The sequence below is a fragment of the Alosa sapidissima genome, chromosome 16, assembly GCF_018492685.1.
Source record: "Alosa sapidissima isolate fAloSap1 chromosome 16, fAloSap1.pri, whole genome shotgun sequence".
Classification (NCBI taxonomy): Eukaryota; Metazoa; Chordata; class Actinopteri; order Clupeiformes; family Clupeidae; genus Alosa; species Alosa sapidissima.
This window is the reverse complement of record NC_055972.1, coordinates 20,853,341-20,873,340: the sequence shown is the minus strand read 5'-3', so window position 1 is coordinate 20,873,340 and position 20,000 is coordinate 20,853,341. Positions and strand designations below refer to the sequence as shown.

The window sequence follows — 20,000 nt, the reverse complement described above, 5'->3', positions numbered from 1 at the left end:
CACACACACACACACACACACAGAGACACACATATACATACACAAACACACACAAGCGGCCGGGTACATTCAGGATGGAACATTCAGGACGGAACACACATTCCGGCATTCAGATTAAGACCTATGCATCTATCAATAACTAATTAGCAAGGCGGCATTAGGGCTGGGTTGCATGAGTGTGTGTTTGTGTGTGTGTGTGTGTGTGTGTGTGTGTGTGTGTGTGTGTGTGTGTGTGTGTGTGTGTTCAGGTGCGTGTGTGTGTGAGGGACATTGAAAAGCCTTTAATAGGAGAGCGACAGCTACAGCGAGCAGAGCCGCACCGCCGTAACGTAGGAGCGCATGATGGATGGCGCGTTATCGAGACACGGAGCATTACTCACTGGTTAATGATTGTGTGGAGCTCGCCACCACCGGCACCGCGTCTCTCCTCCCCTGCACAATGCGCCAGTGTTCCCGCCGCCTATCAGATACGGCGTGGCGCTAACGAGCCGGCGATAGGCCTCGGATAAGAGCGGAGACGATAACCAGCCCAGCGACAGCTCAGCGATACGGCCGGCCATGCCTTAGCACTAAAGAGCCTGGTCAAACACTCAGCCAGACTCTGCTATCAGGAGTCTGATCCCACTGAAACAATGTGTCGGCGTGTAAGTGTGTGTGTGTGTGTGTGTGTGTGTGTGAGTGAGTGAGTGAGTGTGTGTGAGACTCACTTGTCTCTGGAGAACTCCCAGCGCGGGTCCTCGGGGAGGTCATACTCAGGTATGGGGTCGTCGTGTGCGGAGCTCCGTCGCGTGGTGATGCGCACAAGCGGCGTACTAGAGCTCATCGACGAGCTAGAGTCCGACGACACCTGCAGGGGAAGAACGTATGGCTGATCACCTGTGTCTACAAACATACACACTTGTGAACCTTTACATGTGCCCTAACTTCACACACACACACACGTCCCACACACAGACAAATGCATAAGTACGATTACTTTATCATACAAATATGCCTATACACTCTAACCAGATCCATATGCATAACTTTAACCATATCCAAATTCTCCCTCTTACTCTTCGTTGCATATGCTGAGCTTATTTTTTTATTTTAAAGCATTGCACTGATCAGAAACCTATTTTTTATAAATGGTTCTACTGAATGGTTCTACTACTATAAAGGATCTAAAGTGAGGTGCAGTGGTACTGGGGCAGAGAGAAGGGTTCCTTCTCCCACTCACTGACTTGTAGATCCTGGGTCCTGCCACGGATTGTTTGCTTACCTGTTCTCCACGGTTGACTGCATGGTCACACACACCTCTCAGACTGTGCACCGAGATGTCAGGTGACCCTTGAGCCACCGCAAGGGCTCACAGAGCGTGGATGGCACACAGACTAGACACACACACACACACACACACTCACACACACACACACACACACTCCCAAAAGACTTGCTGCCCACACTCACATACACACCTATATACCCTACTCTTGTGCATGGATGGGTGAATGCAGGTGTGTTTTGTTACATATTCTACTTGCATGTTGAGGCATGTGTGTGAGTGTGCATGTGCGTGTGTGTGCGCACGCGTTGGCTTGTGCACCTATGTGAGTTCCCTACAGTCGTGTATAAGAGTTTTGGAACTCTTTATCTACTTTCTGTTACCTGGCGACGCAGGGGAATCTGTTTGCTGAGCTTGTGGACCGCTGGCTGACCGCCGAAGTCGGGCTTCTTGGTGGACGTGCGCATGCGGCACACCAGCACGATCACCACCATGCAGGCGATGAGGAAGACGCCGATGCAGTAGATGGCGATCTCCACGTAGTCGGGCGGGAACACAGGTTGAGCCGGCTCCTCGGTGACTACAGGAGACGAGGAGGAGGACGGAACCGACAGAGAGAGAGAGAGAGAGAGAGAGAGAGAGAGAGAGAGAGAGAGAGAGACAGAGACAGAGACAGAGAGAGAGAGGGCCAGAGGAGCATGGGTGAGAAGGGGGAGGGGGAGGGGGCAGGGATGTTTGGACTATGAGTCCATCTTGATGAGGCAGAGTAGCAGACATATATGGAAAAACGTACACAGACACATGGACGAGAACAGGACATGACAACAATTGAACACATACACAAACAAACCGCATGCCTTCGACTGGAAAACTTTTGACTGACTTGACAAGTCTAAGTGTGTGTGTGTGTGTGTGTGTGTGTGTGTGTGTGTGTGTGTGTGTGTGTCTGCGTCTTCCGAGGAAATAGGGCATTTACACACATGTGCACTGATGCCCTGAAAATGTGTTAAGCAAACAGTATCAAACCACAGACTAGTAAACAGAGCCATCATTTGTGATGAGGCGTCCCGTTTTGTGGCAAGAGCTGTCTCTAATTGAGAATCAAGAGGATCTTAGCATTAGCATCACTAACCTCACTAACACACACACACACACACACACACACACACACACCTCCATACACAAACCCAAACTCCCTGTCCATCCCTATTCAGCAAAAACCACATCTCATAAAAGCCACGTCAGTCTTGCAGGCGCCACGGATCCATCTCAGGCAAAGCCGCAATAAATAAAACATATTATTCCGCACAGCAGTATGGCTATGTCTCATTGTTTCAAGACAAAACAAGCCAATTATCTGTGGGGACTAGGGGGGAATTTCTGGACTTTTAACTAGCCACAGCATCTGGGTTTCCGAGCAAGAGGACTGTTTGTCTTCATCATTGCACTGATGTCCTTTCCAGACATCCAAATATGAACTGTTAATGTGGGTAAATGAGGACTGATGCTAATGCCTCTAGCATGCGGACAAGTGGAGTCTTTGGGACAACAATCAGTCCAGGCTTATCTAGGGTTAGCAATGGGCTATCATTCCACTTTTATCTTATAAACACATACAAATACAGACACACAAAAAACATGTACACGACAGACTGAAGACAGATACACATATAAGCAAATAATACACAACTGCATACAGCAATAGTCAAGAGCAATGATACTAGTCAATATTACTTAGGGGCTCTGATAATTGAGAAAGACCGCGTGACAAAGAAAAGACTTTTTCGTCCCATTTTAGCAATTATCAGAGCCGACTGAGACAGACATTGTTAGTCAAGAGGAAGGACCATGGCATCTTCTCTCAGACAGATAGCCCAAACATGCAGTTTACATGGAAGTAAAAAGGCTATCCATCAAAACACAAGAGAAGGGATGAAGGGTTGGAGACAACATCTGCTGCAGAGTAACATCTGTATCTCTTTGAGACATTTAATTCAGTTCTATTTTCCCTTTGATATAAACACAGGGCTGTAATCCCGGTGAAGCTACAAACAATGACTACCTTATGTCTAAGTAATGTATCCTTATAACCAGGGAAGAAGCTTTGGCAGGAGAATCAGATGTCCTCATTTTAAGTAGAGACGTGTGTCCAACCCACAAGAGAACTGACTGCTGACATAGCACGGCTATATGTCAGAACACAAGATAAAAGGAAGGCAGAGGGAAAAAGAGGCGGAGGAGAGAGGAGAGAGGGAGAGTGAGATAGTGAGAGAGAGAGAGAGAGAGAGATATGTACCTGGAAGCACCGTCAACCAAGCAGTATGATAGGAGATCCCAATAGAATTACCCGCCAAACACGTGTACTCGCCCGCGTCCTCAAGAGTGACATTGGGCACGTAGAGGACTTCGATTTCTTTGTCCGTGGTGTTAACACCTGCGGTCTGATAGAGGGAGGAAGAGGAGGAGGAGGAGGAGGAGGAGAAGGAAGAGAATGCAGGAGGATGGAGAGGAGGAAGGAACCAGGAGTCAACAGAGAGGGAAGGGCAGATACAGAGGATTGGGAAAGGGGACGAGTGTGAAAGAGAGGGAGGGAGGGAGGAAGGGAGAGAGAGAGAGAGAAGAGGAGAGAGAACAAAAGTGAGACCCCAAAAGACCAGCAGGAGAGAGCAGCTCGTGGAGACACCTGAGTGGTCATCGCAGACACATCCCCCCGACACCAGCGGAGATGTGCGCCTCCAGAGATGGAGAGAGGGAGGGGAAGGGAACATTAGCAGACCAAAAACAGATGTCCGAACCAACACCACGACAGAATGGTGTTTACAGGAGCAGAGACACACACTGGAGAGATGAGCGAACACTCATGGTCAGATCCCTTCACCATCAAGACATGCACCCAACACACCCATAACCATAACACACACACAAACACACATGAGCACACACTTATGAAAAACACCATAGAGGATCTACATGGAAACAACCATCTGCAACTCCAACCGCCTCCAAAAACAAAAAGGTGTAGAGAGATAAAGACAGAGGTAGAGCTAGAGAGAGAGAGAGAAATAGAGAGAGAAAGAGTGAGTGAGAGAAAGAGAGAAAGAGATTCTGCTTTCTAAGGCTCAGTTGGCAAAAGTGTTGCAGTGTCCTGTCAGCTTTTTCCATGGCTGCTGTTAAAGAGAAGACACACAACCCTTTACCCGTCACACAGCAACTGAACAAACACACACACACACACACACACAGAGAGAAACACACCCACCCACACACCCACACAGTACAAGGACAGTCCGTCAACCAGGAACCACAAGCACAGACCCAGGGCCACCACAGAGGGGAGAAGTCACCACACAAGACCCAGGACACCAGCAGCAGGAGTGGGGCAGAGAAGCATGAGGGTGGGGGAGATCCAGAGGGAGGTGTGGACGAAGTGGGTGGGTGGGTGTGGGGTCCGTAGGGTGAGGTGAGGGGCCCGTGGTGGTCTGCGTGGGGCTTTTACCTGGGATGACGGTCAGCCAGCCCGACTGGTTGACCTCGCCTATGTAATTGGAGACTTTACAGGTGTACTGGCCAGCGTCCATCTCCGTCACGTTGAAGACTGTGAGGGACTCCACGTCCGAGCTGTTAATGCCCGAGCGCTGGAGGGTACAGTTCAGTAGAGTCAGCACTGACCACACACACACACACACACACACACACACACACACACACACACACACACACACACACACACACAAACACACACACACTCACACACTCACACACTCACACACTCACACACTCACACACTCACACACTCACACACTCACACACTCTCTCACTCTCTCACTCTCTCACTCTCTCACTCTCTCACTTTCACTTTCTCTCTCACACACACACACACACACATACACACACGTTTTTCCAAATTGCAATTTGTGAACACACAAACCGACATAGAAGACAGCAGGTAGAGCCGCCACCCAAAAGTACCCAAAAAGATGACCAGAGGATATAATCCTGGTTTGAAGCTTCTGTCTAAAGATGGAGGCTGTTCTGGAACCACACTTCGGACTAATCCACCAGGGGAGAAAGTTTAAATCAACTCTGACACACACACACACACACACACACACACACACACACATCCTGTGGCTGTTCACAGAGATGGGTGTGCATCTGAGGGACGCACACACCTGTAAAAGAGTGATCATTCTAGAGGAAAAACAGGAGGAAGAAAACAAAGAACAGATGGAAGAAATCACCCAGTAACACTTCAGAACAGTGGGCCTCTCGAACGCCGATCACAATCGTTGTCCCATTAAAAAAGTAAAAACGAACCAATCCTGAGAGGCCAACTCCTTATTCCGAAGTGCAATTGGCTGACTACCTGCACGCGGCAGCATGTGATTGGCCTGCGTACCTTGAGGACCCGGACGTAAGGGTGTCCGTCGGGGCCGTAGCGGCTGCCGTTCTTGGTGATGTGCTGCAGCCACTGGATGTGTGGCTGGGCGTCGCTGTAGACCTTGCAGACAAACTTGGCGTCCTGGCCCACCTGCACCGTGATGTTTGCTGGCAGGCCCGCCTGAAGGATGGGCCGGTGAGGGGAACGTTCTAGAAGTATTCAAACGAATCGAGAGAGAGAGAGAGAGAGAGAGAGAGAGAGAGAGAGAAATGAAAGGTAGAGAGAAGGAGGGAAAGAGAGGGAATAATAAGTCAAACAATCGAACATGCCTTTTTTAGTCATTTTTTTTAGCAGGACATCATTCTCCTGGCCTAAGAGTAATAACAGCAGTGTTTCCCATACATTGACTTATGTGTGGCAGCCCACCACAATATCAACATTGCCCACCACACAATGATTTTCCAGGTTGTACTAAATTGTGCTTAAATCTGGTTAGCATCATAACCACGTTGTGCTAATTTGTTAAAAACTGTTGCATTCAAGTTAATTCTGCAAACCAACCACCACAAATGGAATTCAATTATCTGGGAAACACCGACCAGTCATCAGCCATCACACACTACACACTGGACACAACATACAAGAGTAAGTCGGTAGTCAGTGACAACAAGATAAAGAGATACCTGTGTGTGTGTGTGTGTGTGTGTGTAAGAGAGAAAAGGCTAAGACGTTTACTCAAGCGGAGAGTGAAACACATTAGGAGATCAAGACGCCCGCAGGCTTCGCAGAAAAGCAATGTGTGAACACCTCCCCACTCCAAACCTCCTGGCACAAATCCTGCACTTTTATCGCGACACACACACACACACACACACACACACACACACACACACACACACACACACACACACACCACACACACACACACACACAGACACACACACACACATACACAACACACACACATACACAACACCCACTCCAGTTAAGATTCTTCACACAAAACAAAGGGAGTTATCTTGCTGTAGATAAGCAGCCTATATACCTATGCTGGGAACTATGAGAACCTATTCCTGATTCAAGTCGATCTCTGATAGGGCTTCTGAGAGTAAATCTACACCCCCCCCCCCCCCCCCCCCAATTGGATATTGGACCTGTGCTTTCTTATTCCAATGATGCATTATTTTGGGAGAAAACCTGTTTTATTAAGCTTTTCACACTGAGAGTTGAGCATATTCTTTTCATTAGCAAACATTTCCCCTGCAAACAGCGCAAAAAAATGGGGAACAATGCTCTCTTTCACGACACACACACAGCCTCCACAATCACTGCACAATAATACCCAGCACCCCCTCCAAACCTCCAGTTCTTAAAAGTTCTTAAAACGCACACACACACACAAACGCCAAACTCTTAGACAAACCACACTTTTCTGACAGCATACACTTACACACACACACACACACACACACACACACACACTTACATACAAACCGCAAGAACATTTCATATGAACCTAATAGCACATATCTGTCCCTTAAGAAATGTGTGTGCATGTGTGTATGTGTATATTAGTGTGTGTGTGTGTGTGTGTGTGTGTGTGTGTGTGTGTGTGTGTGTGTGTGCTTAAAGGTAATGGGGGAGCAATGAAGGGCAGCAAAACAAGGGATAAGAAAGGGTGCAGGAGGGACTAAAGAGAGAAAGAGAGAGAGAGGAGAAAAGAGGTGGGGGAGAGAGAAAGAGAGAGAGAGGAGAAAAGAGGTGGGGGAGAAGAGAGAAAGAGAGAGAGAGGAGAAAAGAGGTGGGGGAAGGGGTGGCAAAATAATGGGAGAAATAAAGGGAGCCCAACAGATGGGGAGTGAAAAGAGGGAGCGGGTAAATAAAAGAAAGACAGAGAGAGAGAGAGAGAGAGAGAGAGAGAGAGAAAGGGGGAAACAGAGGATGAGTGCGGGGAGAAAAAGGAAAGGTGGAGAGACCCTGGAGAGAGCTGCCCATCTATCAGTCTGAATCTGTTTACGCTGTGGTCAGATGACTAGCAGTCCCTCCTCCCTCTCTCGTTCTCTCTCTCACGTCTGGCCCCCCTTCCCACACATTCCGAGGGCTTGTCGTGTTTATTGTTCCCCTCCCTCTCTCTCATAAGCCTCCCTCTCATTCTCTCTTACTCTCTCTCTCTTTCTCTCTTACTCTCTCTTTCTTACTCGTTCTCTCTTACAGTACTCTCTCCCTCTTTCTGTCTATTGCTCTATGTTTCCCTCAAAAAACATGAAAAGAGAAGTGTTTCGCTATTTCTCAACAACAACTATAAATCACACACATATATGGATACATTCATGGATATACACACACAGACACACACACACAGACACACACACACACACACACACACACACACACACACACACACACACACACACACACACACACACACACACACACACACACACACACACACACACACACACACACACACACACAATCTCATATCAAAGATGGTTTTGTATAGGAAATGCAAATGGGGGTTTGTGCTGTGGCTAAGCTGGGTTCTAGTCCTAGGGGTGCTAAAACTCGATCAAGAGATGGAGGGCAAGAGTGTGTTTGGCGTGTGCATGTGTTATGGAGACACTCAGAGAAAGACAGAGTTAAGTGGTCTGAACTCTGAGCATATTAGGGAGGGAGTGAAAGTGAGAGTCTGAAAGTGTGTGTGTGTGTGTGTGTGTGTGTGTGTGTGTGTGTGTGTGTGTGTGTGTGTGTGTGTGTGTGTTAGATGTTAGAGCATCAGCTCAGGGAAACCTCAGCTTTCTCTATCCTCTTTACCCTTTTTACTGTGCCACATAAAAGCAACCAAAACTCAGTCAGGCAGAACGATCTCTCGTTCTTCCTTTCCCTCTCTCACTCACTCTCTTTCTCTTTCTCTCTCTCTCTCTCTCTCTCTCTCTAACACACACACACACACAGGTTTGCAGCACACATGTAAACAATTGGGCAGATGTCACACCCAGCACATAGAAGGGGCACCACTTCACAAGACAGATAAAGGGAGTCTCTACCAAATGCTCTCTCTCTCTCTCTCTCTCTCTCAATTCAAGAAAGCTTTATTGGCATGAACGTTTCAATGACATTATTGCCAAAGCTCAATTACATGTTCATTGTACACAAAAATATAAATAAAATACTGTTTAACAGAACTGTAAATTAAGTAAGACATAAAAGTTAAGCGACAATTCTAATAATAATAACAATCCTATAACATTGTTTATGGCTGTGGCCTCACTGGCTGTCCCTCAGGTTATGGCAGGCTGCTACAAATTTTGCAGCCACAATGGCCACATCCTCTCTCACACACACACACACACACACACGTCTCCCTAGTGCCACCATGCAGCCAGAACTCTTAGAATATCCCACTGTTCCCTATGTAGTAGCACTGGGCAGGGGGCACACACCTCCACCTTCCACCCCCACACCCTCCGCCCCCACCCAAAGTCCAGTCCCTTGAAGCCACTTGTGGCCGAGCTATGACCCCCACCCATCTGAAGCCTCCTCCAATCAAAAGCAATCTGTCAATTATGTCATTAGTGCGGCATTCTGGCCCTTGGTTCCGGGCACGCTCTCGGGATTCCGCCGCGTCCCTGGCGAGACCACTGAACTCTGGGTAACCTGCCTGCCGCTTGGCCGGGCAGGGTCGCCGAGGGGTCGCCGTGGCAAAGAGGGAGCAGGAGACGAGCGGGCACCACAAACAGCTCCAGGAGAAGCGGGTGAGCGGGGGGCACGGGCCCGCGCGACTGATGAGGCGCCAGCGGGCACAGACAGGTAGTTCTTGGACAATGGGGCATCCTTGCTCTTAGCATCTCTCTTTGACTGTGTCCATGCCTCTTTCTTTGCTTCTCCCTCTCCCTCTCTCTCTCACTCCCTTTCCCTCTCCCTCTCACTCTCCCTCTCTCACTCCCTCTCCCTCTCTCTCTCACTCCCTTTCCCTCTCCCTCTCACTCTCCCTCTCTCACTCCCTCTCCCTCTCTCTCTCACTCCCTTTCCCTCTCCCTCTCACTCTCCCTCTCTCACTCCCTCTCTCACTCCCACTCTCTCTCTCTCCTTCTCTATCTCCCTCTCCCTCACTCCCTGTCTCTCTCCCTCTCACTCTCCCCCTCTCTCACTCTCTCTCTCTCCTCTCTCCCCCTCTCTCTCTCCATCTCCCTCTCTCTCTCCATGTCTTTATAATGCTGTCTTTCTCAATTTATTGCATCTCCCACTTTCACCTTTGGTTATTTGCCTTCCTTATGTCTCTCGTTCCTTTCATCTCATCCTTTTTCCTTGTTTGTTTCTCTCTCTCTCCCACTCTCTCTCTCTCTCTCTCTCTCTGTCCTCCGGTGCCAGGCTTTAGCAGGTTGGAGGTCAGGGCTGCCATCACTCTCTCTGGCTGCTGGAGGGTCATATCTGAGATAGAGCAGGAGTCCGCTGGCTTTGATCTCCCTCTGATCTCTCCATCTCTGCATGCTCTACTTCTTTCCCTCCCTCCCTCCCTCCCTCGCTCTCAAACACACACTCTCTCCGTCTCTTCTGAAGTGAATCAGAATTTGAAGCGAACCATCATGAAACAGAGACTCTCTCTCTCTCTCTCTCTCTTTCTGTAAATGGGAGAGAATGGCAGTGTATGAGGGACGGGGGGGGGGGGGGGGGTTGGCATGAGGCCTGAATCCAGACACACAAAGGCTTTAGTGCAGAGCAATAAAACCCAGCGAAACACAGAAACAGAGAGCGAGACTCAGGGGCCGCACTGGCTGATCCCTGCATGGGGAAGTGTGTGTGTGTGTGTGTGTGTGTGTGTGTGTGTGTGTGTGGACATAGGGCTGAAAGCTTTATAGACTTTAGCCTTACCTATACATTAAAGCTAACATGAAATATGTTATATCTGTGCTCTGTGTGTGTGTGTGTGTGTGTGTGTGTGTGTGTGTGTGTGTGTGTGTGTGTGTGTGTGTGTGTGTGGTAAATGCTCTCTGGTATCCAGAACCAACCCACAGCTAATCTTGCCTTGTCTCGAGGGAGACTTTGACAAAACACCCGTTAAGATCTTTTACCCGTTTACATAGTCTCATAGTACATGAGAGCTCATAGCCTCAGTCCATATCAGCTTCTACTGTTTAAATGCTAATGCTAAATCAAGGTTGTATTTTTCAGCCATTAACACGGAGACTTAGTATTCCATTAAAAACAAGTCAACAGCCACAGCCGAGCAAAGTCCATACACAGCGCCCCTCAATCAAGCACACACACACACACACACACACACACACACACACACACACACACACACACACACACACACACAGTCTGGCCATTCTCCCATGTGTGCTATTTTTGGGCATTGTTCCAAGTGTTCAGCCCCCTCACTGTCTCACCCCACCTTATCCCTTTCTGTGGGCCCTCTCTCAGGATATATTGCTAAGTGTGTGTGTGTGTGTGTGTGTGTGTGTGTGTGTGTGTGTGTGTGTGTGTGTGTGTGTGTGTGTGTGTGTGTAATGCATGCTGTATGCTATGCAGGGTCCTGTCTTGCATCAGTCTGAACTGTGGCTATTTACCCTAAAGGCTGCGTTTTAGCCTGATTGCTTTGAACCTGTGCCCTTATACAATAACTGTAACACACACACACACACACACACACACACAGTCCCCTGTGGGTCAGCCAGCGCACTCTACACACACACACATTCCAGACGCACACCTGCGGCCTTAGCACACCTGTGCTGGGAGAAGACGGAGGGCCCATGGGAACTTACCGACCACATCCAGCGTGTACGTGTGGTTGATGCCGCCGTACTCGTTCTCCACCAGGCAGGTGTAGTTGCCCTTGTCCGACGGCACCACACTCTCCATGATCAGCGTCCAATGCTGCTGGCGCACCTGTAGATGGGCGACAGGAGGCTAAAAGTTTGCAAACACGCAGCCTAAAGTCCCAAAGGAGTGGACAGTACACCTGAGGTGAAAGTTACGTTATACAATGGTGTTTTATTGCAGTGCCCTGAACATGATTTCACATGAAAGCAAAGACTTCAATTTCCCTTCAAAATGTTGAGGGCACCCCGCTTATTTGGGAATCTCAGATGCATCCAAAAAAGGCTTGAAAAATAGTAAACAAAGAAAACACTGTAAGAAAGCACAAGGAAGAGAAAAATGCTGACTTTTATTTTCCTATTTCTTTAGACGGGATTTTAACTGGCATCAGCTTAGAGTGAACGTTTGGCAGGCGTGAGGCAACTCCTACTGATTAAAACAGATACTTGGGAGAAGGTCAGCTGCTCCCAAACTCAAGCAGTCGAAGAAAGAGAGACGGAGAAACAGAGAGAGATAAATGAGAGAGCAATACAAGGAGAGATCGAGCAAGAAACAGTGAGTAAGATAGAGAGAGAGAGAGAGACAGACAGAAAGAGAGATTCCTGGGGTGGGGGCGGCACTGGCTTTTAGGATCAGTCTGTCGACGCTGCGCTTATTATTTTTCCCATCGTGCTCTGCTGAGAACAGACCTCACAGCTCGGTGCTCAGCTTTGTCTCAACTCCACCTCCTGCCCTCTATTTTTCTCTCCTCCACCCATTCTCTCTCTCTCTCTGTCTCTCTCTCTTTCTGTCTCTCTTTCTCGTTCTTTCTGTCTCTCTCTCTCTTTCTCTCTCTCTTTCTCTCTCTCTCTCTTTCTGTCTCTCGTTCTTTCTGTCTCTCTTTCTCGTTCTTTCTGTCTCTCTCTCTTTCTCTCTCTCTCTCTTTCTGTCTCTCTTGTGACTGAGGGCTTCACTCCCAAACCTGCCAGCTCCCACAGATCAAGCTGACTCTTTCTTTCTTTCTTTCTATCTTTCTTTCTTTCTTTCTTTCTTTCTTTCTGTATTCCTTTCTCTCTCAGAGACATGCAAAAACACTCTTTTTCCCTGTCCATATTTCCTCTCGTTTTCTTTCTTGACTGCCTTCACTTCTCCACCACCATTGATGTTAATTTCCTTCTTTCTTTCTCATTTCTGTATTGCTTTTTGTCTGTCTTTCTTTCTAATCCATAGCCCTCTTTATCTTGGCAGGTCTTTCTGTCTTTGTCTGTCTAACTTTCTCTGCCAACTGTCCAATTTGCAGTGTTTGTTTTTTGTCCCTGTGTTTGTTAGCGGGTCTTGAAAGTCTTTTGTGTCATCGCTGCAGATCCATGGAGGGAACAGACATGGTGTGCCTGGAACCCTGGCATAGAACAAACACAGTGGCCCTAGAACACTGGCAGAGCACCGTTCAGATGGCCACATGTGTTCACATCAGTTCTGCTGTGAAAGCAAGAGAAAGAAGAGAGAGAGAGGGAGAGATAGATAGAGAGGGTGTGAGAGAGAGAGAGAGAGAGAGAGAGCAACCTGGTGTCAAGACCAGCATCAGGGTCCTGATGACTGTCTGGAGCTTGTATCAACATCCGCTTCAACCCGGGGACAGGCGACAGATACTTGACTGATCTGAGATGGAAGCCAAAACTAGAGGCCCCAACACGTTTGTACTAGTATGACTGCGGGCCAGGCAAAGACCTCCTCCTACTCTGCAGTATCCCCCCCATAACTGCCTGGTCATATCTCAAGCATTTCACAGACGGCATGAATGTGTCATATCGGGGCAAGTGAAAATAAAGAGCTGCTCTTGTAAGGGACCTTAGTCGACTCGAGTTCCAGTCACAAGCAATTACTTCCAAGACTAACAATCTGATGATCACAATACTAGACTGCTTTTGCAAAATGGTCGCCATGTTTACAAAACTCGTGAGCGGGTTTTTCGGACCAAAATACACCCAGTTCGTCCAAAGAAAACACAATGGCTCATGGGGTTGGAATTCTGTCTCTCTTTTTCAAGCAAGATACCGTATTCACGTCGACAAGGAAATAAAACGTTATTGGGCTATTTGGCTTTTCCATGACGACCGGCCTCAGGTATTTTTAGGATTCATAAACAAAAGCCCTCAACATATATCTGCAGTGCTCCGGAGGGCTTGGTCGAGGGGGTGGGGGTGGGCGACGACACAGATGTAAAGTGAAAAATGTGTTTTTTCGGAGTGAGAATTCATCATACTGACTGACTGACTGCAGACACAGTCAGACTGGCAGGCTCCACTGAACAGTCCAGACTAATCTCGGAATGCCCTTCAAGTAAATATTCCTTCAATTCCACTCCTTACACTGTGAACTTGCTTAAAAATGGAGAACAACCGCATGTGCTGAACAGCCAATATACTCATTTTTGAAGACTTTTTGCCCTGAGTGCTAAGTACTTTTACTTTTTTGCATAGTGTACTTGCACTAAGTTTAAGTGTTCAAAAAAATACTTTTGATATGCTATTGTTAGGGTTGTCTTATACATGAGGCTACTTAAAAAACAGTGTCCCCATGTCTTTCAATAAAACGCTCCATGCCCACAAACTGAGGCAGTTTCATGGTGACGCAGTGGTGGTGAAACTATCTGAGTATTTCCTGGGTGCGTTGGAGTCGTGTCATGCGGCTGGCGGTCTCGGAGAGTGATCTGTTTGCTCCGGTTTTGTTCTCTGAGCTGGAGCGCAAACACAAGAGTCCAGGACCTGGGCTGCACTGGCCATTAAACTTTAACTGCACTTCAGGTTTTCAGTGTGACAAGCTCATTTTAACTGCCTTTGGATCAATACCCCAGGCAAAACTCCATATTTTTAAAACCACTGGACTATTATTAGACTCTGTTTTCTGTCTGAAGATATCTTATTTATCGTATTTATTATTTTCTCCTCATCTCTTCTGTGTGCTTTTCTCTCTCTCTCTCTCTCTCTCTCTCTCTCTCTCTCTCTCTCTCTCTCCTCTTACTTTTTGTTGTGGTCGACAGATTATCTGGCTGCTCGGTAGACGCCTAGGAGTGGCCCTGACAGTTTCCCAAACAGCCCCCGAATGGGACACGTCCACCACAGCATAGCTACAACGGGGCAGTAGGAACGGGGACCCTGTGGAGCGTACCAGCATGGATGACTAAACCCAATTTCACACACTCCACCTCCATTTTAAACCCAGAGACCAGAGGCGTTGAGAGTCCAAGTGACAGGGGCACACACACACACGCATGCGCATACATATACACACACACACACACACACACACACACACACACACACACACACACACACACACACACACACACAAAGTCCCTAAATTTGTGCAGCTCAGCAAGAAAGTGTGTACAAAGTTCACTGTGCTCTGCAAAGTTGGACACATTTTGGAAATGCAAGCACAATTCCGGTGAAAGAGCAAAGTAGTTTCCAGCAGTTACATGTTCCACAATCTCAAAGATCTGGACAGTGTCCCACAATTAGAAAATGTGTCAAAACTGCCCTGTCTTCGGAGAAAAGGAGTTGAAAATCTGCCATCTTTTTTTGCTCAACACTGGCTCTACACACATTCTCCAGAATACACACTTTAGAATTGAGAACAGGCAGCTGGAATCAGGCTCTCACCTTATATCCGCCCATGCGGTCCTCCTGACGAAACGGTCTGCCGTTCTTCAGCCAGCGCATCTTGGGCCGGGGGTTCCCTTCCGCCGCGCAGCGGAACTTGACCGTGTTGGCCGCCGGCACCGCGTGCAGCTTCTTCTCCATCTTCTCCGGCATCGTCCAAGCGGGCGCTCCTGCAGGACAGACGGGACAGAGTGTAAGGCTCTCACTCTTCAGCTCAGGAGCATGAGTGAAAAGGAATGTTATTTAACACGCTAAAAGTAAATCTAAACAACCATGCCACATCTCTCTTGCACAACACCTGGTATCAGTCTTCATGTCTCAGGTTATATTTAACAAATCACTGAGGCCTTGCGTATATGGTTTATTTTGTTTTGTTTGTTATAATCATGTTGTTTGTTTGTTATAGTCATTGCCTGCGTACTACCAGTGTCTGAATCTGCCTGGTATGCATGCACTGTCCTCCTCACACATCTAAACAGTTTACGCCAGAGCATGTGGAGAAGAGAGGAGGGGGAGAAGAGCCTGTCTTGGACTCCTTTTGATTTCAGTCAGGCAACCTTGAGGGCACCCCTCGTGAATAAAGTGTGGCTGTGGGCCCGGCAAGCCAGAACAGGCAAACAGGAAGGAGAAAGGAGGAGAAGAGAGAAGAGGGGGGTGGGGGGGGGAGAAGGAGGAGGGGGGTGGAGATTGGGGCAGGAGAGAAGGGGAGTAGAGTGGAGAGTCAGATGGAGGAGCTCTAGTGTCTCTTCACGCTACGCCTTCTCCCTCCGCATGGCCCGCCTGGTTAGTGTAACCCCTCGCGTCGCTGCAGAGCAGCTTAAATCAAAACATATTGGGTTTCCTCGGAGCCAGGGGTTAGGGGGTAGGAGGGGCAGGCAGGGCAGGGGGGGATTACGGAGCGAGGGAGTGAGGGGGAGAGAGGGGTAAGAGAAGGGTGTGGGGAAAGGGGGAGGGGAGGTGTAACAGGAGGGGTGGGGTGGGGTGGGTTTGGGTTGGTTGGGAGGAACATCAGCTTCCAGAGGAGAGAAGTCGCTGTGTCTTGCCAAGAAGGCAACTAGACCATCACATTTTGTTTGACTTGGGTTCCGGTTAGCATCTCCGCTGTGACGGCCGCGAAGGACGAGACTCCGTCACTGGCAGAGACACGGATGACAGCTAAAGATCTGAGCTCACTGACCTGTGATTAATCATTAACCGCTGGTAGTGAGAGGATCGATGTCTAAGAGGAACTCACTGTAATCGGCCTGTTCTTTCCCCCCCCCTCATTCTTTCTCCTTCTCCCTCTCTCTCTCTCTCTCCCTTTCTTTTCTGATGTTATATAGGCTTGGTTAAGTTCGTCCCACTCACTGCATTACACATCCATTTCCGCCATCATCTTTCTGTTTCTTTCCAAAGCTACATCTTTCGAATACATGCAGAAAATTAGCACCCCCTGGGCAGCGCTAGCAGCAGGATGACTAGCCACTGGCGGTTGATTTTCTGGTGTCTGAAATACCAAATTGCAGTGGACTGCATTTTTTCTTGAATGAGAAACGGAAAGTGTAAACATTCTTTGATACCCCGAGAGCTTCCTTCCGCTACAGAAACAAACTCGCATGCTCATTAGCACTCTATCTCTTCCATTCCATACCTCTCTTCATCGCCGGCTCTGTTACTTACTACTTTCTCTCTCTCTGCCTCATTCCTTCTCTTTATTTCCCTCCTCTCTTCCTATTTCACTCTCTATCCATCCATCTATCACTTTAAACATGGCTTCCGGTGTCCTCTGACAGACCAAAGGCCTGGTCCACATCTTTAGCATAGCGCGCGCGGTGCCCTACTGACTCCTCTCTGACCTCTGCGCCGGAGACAGACACATCAGGCCTCACAACACCTTTCCCATGCCCTCCAAGCAGCGGAGATGGCAAACTTCAAAGGGCACCACCTGAGGTCAGCAGCCCACCCCCCACCAACCTTCAACTTCCGCCACACCACATAAGGAAGAGCCTCATCTCCGCTGACCTTCGACCCTTAGGTGTTCATGGAGGGCTAAAGCTGATGATACACCAGGATACTTTTTGAACAATGTTTGGGCAATTTTTGCTTGGGCAATGTTCAAGACTGAGTGTTATGGTTCTGGTGCATTTCCATTGATTTCAGGGCAAAAACTTGAATTAATTTTTTGAACCAGTTTTCAATTTATTTCAACCAGTTTTCAAGTCTGACCAGCAACATTGCTGAAAAAGTTGTCCCGTGTATCACCGCGCTTACAGCAGGTCCCGGGTCCCAAGACCAGACCACATACTTGTGAGTCATATTTTGGATATCTCATTGTTTTATGCAGGAAAGGGTAGAGCACTGACCAACTATTGGTTCAAATGTTAGCTCTCAGAGGAAGACAAGAGCCGGCTGCTTTGGGCTGAAGTCCACCTCAAAAGAACAACATGCTGTGTCCAAACAATGCATGAAGGGTCGAGATCACAGTGACCACAAGTCAGAGAGATGCTGATTACATCTCATTTCCTTCACTATGGCAAAAAAGCTAAGGCTAACGATGAGGGAGAAGAAAAAAAACAACAGCACAAAATGAAGCGAAAGCCCCCAACTCTCGCTGAACTTTTCACGTAAAAACATTAGCACGACCACAGCAGTACAGCGCGGAGCTGCCAGCTCTCTCTGCTCAGGCCTTCAATTGTCTCCTCCAATTTTCTGCCGCTCCGTTGACAACACACATGATACACGAAGAGAAGGAAAACAAAGAATAGTCAAAAAAAGGAGAAAGAGAGAGAGGGAGAGAGAGAGAGTGAGAAAGAGAGAGGGGGAGAGAGAGGGAGAGAGCGAAATATGGTGGTGGGGGAGATATGTACGCAGTTGTTAAAGCTAGGGACTGAGAGTAATGGAAGAGAGCAGTGAGTGGTTCAGGCGAGGCAGCGGTCCAACATGCCGGGCTCTGAAATGCTGCCGGCTCCATACTACACAACACCCTCGGCCCAAGGCCAGCACTCCTCAGCGCAGAGAGGGGGAGGGAGAGGGGAGAGAGAGAGAGAGAGAGAGAGAGAGGGAAAGAGGTAGAGGGTGAAGGAGGGTGAGAGAAAGAGAGATAGACAGTGAGAGAGACAGAGAGAGAAAGACTCTGGGCTCAATCCAAAGCAGAAACTACTAGTTAAACCCCCCATCTCCTCCTCTTCTTCCTCCTCCTCTTCCTCCTCTTCCTCCTGCTCTGTGTTACTCCTTTCATATTCTGTTTTGGAATTTTTTCGAGCACACCCGACCACAACCCCAGCCACACACCCCTCCCCTCTCGGCTGATTTCAGATTGACCGAGCCAGATTTGACTTTGCTTTCAAACTGCTTTATTAGGACCAAGAAGTTTTTTTTTGTTGTTGAAACAGCCTGAAACTCTTTCTCTCTCCACCATGTCAGATGCATTTTGAGCAATTAGAGCTTGCTTTGGAACCGACCAGGCTTGTGTGAGTGTGTGTGTGTGTGTGTGTGTGTGTGTGTGTGTGTGTGTGTGTGCGCGTGTGTGTGTGTGTGTGTGTGTGTGTGTAAGTGAGTGAATAAGTGAGTGTGCGTGTGAGTAATTGTGTGTGAGTGTGTGGGTGTGGGGGTGTAGATGCGTGCAGAGAATTTTAACAGGATATGGAAGCCCTCTTGTTCACTTTTCTTTTCCCCCTTTTTAAAAAGACTGAAAGGTAAAGAGGCCTTTCTCCCTCCCTCCCTCCCTCCCTCTCCTTCTCTCTCTCTCTCTCTCTCTCTTTCTCTCACTCCCCTTCTCTCTCTCTCTGAATACCCCTCCCCATTATCCCCCTTTTCTCCTTTCACCACAGCACCAATGCAGAACACGTCTTCCATCAGGTAAATAACGGAGAGCAGATGGGCTGCCTCCATAATGGATGATCGCAGCTGACAGGCTCCCCAGGGCTCGACTACCTGAGATACACACACACACACACACACTCACTCACACACACACACACACACACACACACACACACACACACACACACTGAGGCTCACAGGCTTAGGGAATGCCAGGAATTCGCTTGCACTGAAACTGTGATACTCGGCTAACGCCGGAGGAACTCAATGACAGGGGCCTGACAAACAACTTTTCCATGAGCCGAAAGAGTTCTCACAGGTCGTAGTAAGAACTCAAGGAGTCATACCAATAAATAAGGACAGTAACACACACAAAAAAAAACAAATAAACAGGACGTGACGGCTCTGTCGGATCACTTAAGGATGCCTGCGAATGTTTTATGCGCGCCCAGAGACACAAGTGAAAACCGCCATGGTGAAAGAGAGCTGCATGATATCACATTGAGAGGAACGATATTGCAGTGTGTGTGTGTGTGTGTGTGTGTGTGTGTGTGTGTGTGTGTGTGTGTGTGTGTGTGTGTGTGTGTGTGTGTGTGTGTGTGCAATTATGAACTGCTCTGGACCTCTTTAACACAGCCAATGGACCAGATGCAGCCAGTGCAGATGAGCAGACTCAAGAGTGTGTACTCCCCCCTCCCCTTGTCTACGAGTCCCTCGTTTGCCCGGTACTCACGCATCTGTTCTCCGTCCACGGCCACATCTTCCGAGCGTTCCGTGTCATCCTCGTCATCGCCCGACGAAATGGCATCTGCAGAGAACCGGTAATACTGTCACGTCCGTGCCCCTCGTCATGCTTGCACAGAAGCACACAGCAAGACTCGCACAGCATTCGCTTCCTCTCTCACACATACAGGCGCACAAACACACGCATGCACTTCAAAATCCCGAGAGAGACAACGCTTCTGCTTTCGGTCCTCAAGCCTAATGCAAAAACACGTTCACACTCACAGCCGTACGTATTCCAGAAAAGACACACTCACAAGGCATTCACGGACACAGACACACACACACACACACACACACGTTG

At 48.4% G+C, this 20,000-nt stretch overlaps 1 protein-coding gene across 7 annotated transcripts in view; it reads right to left on the bottom strand.

Annotated features, from left to right (window-relative positions):
• fgfr2 (fibroblast growth factor receptor 2) overlaps positions 1–20,000 on the bottom strand; it is a 51,748-nt gene that overhangs the window by 16,774 nt on the left and 14,974 nt on the right. For 3 of the 7 annotated variants that reach the window (XM_042066696.1, XM_042066701.1, XM_042066702.1), the window contains 7 exons: positions 19,647–19,721; positions 15,113–15,282; positions 11,417–11,540; positions 5,664–5,854; positions 3,561–3,705; positions 1,642–1,844; positions 708–847 (listed from right to left, as the gene is read on the bottom strand). In XM_042066696.1, coding sequence (XP_041922630.1) covers positions 708–847; positions 1,642–1,844; positions 3,561–3,705; positions 5,664–5,854; positions 11,417–11,540; positions 15,113–15,282; positions 19,647–19,721 — 1,048 coding nt within the window. Of the gene's footprint in view, positions 1–707; positions 848–1,641; positions 1,845–3,560; positions 3,706–4,760; positions 4,900–5,663; positions 5,855–11,416; positions 11,541–15,112; positions 15,283–19,646; positions 19,722–20,000 lie in introns of all 7 variants that reach the window. The other 4 variants (XM_042066698.1, XM_042066699.1, XM_042066697.1 and 1 more) reach the window with 4 other exon arrangements.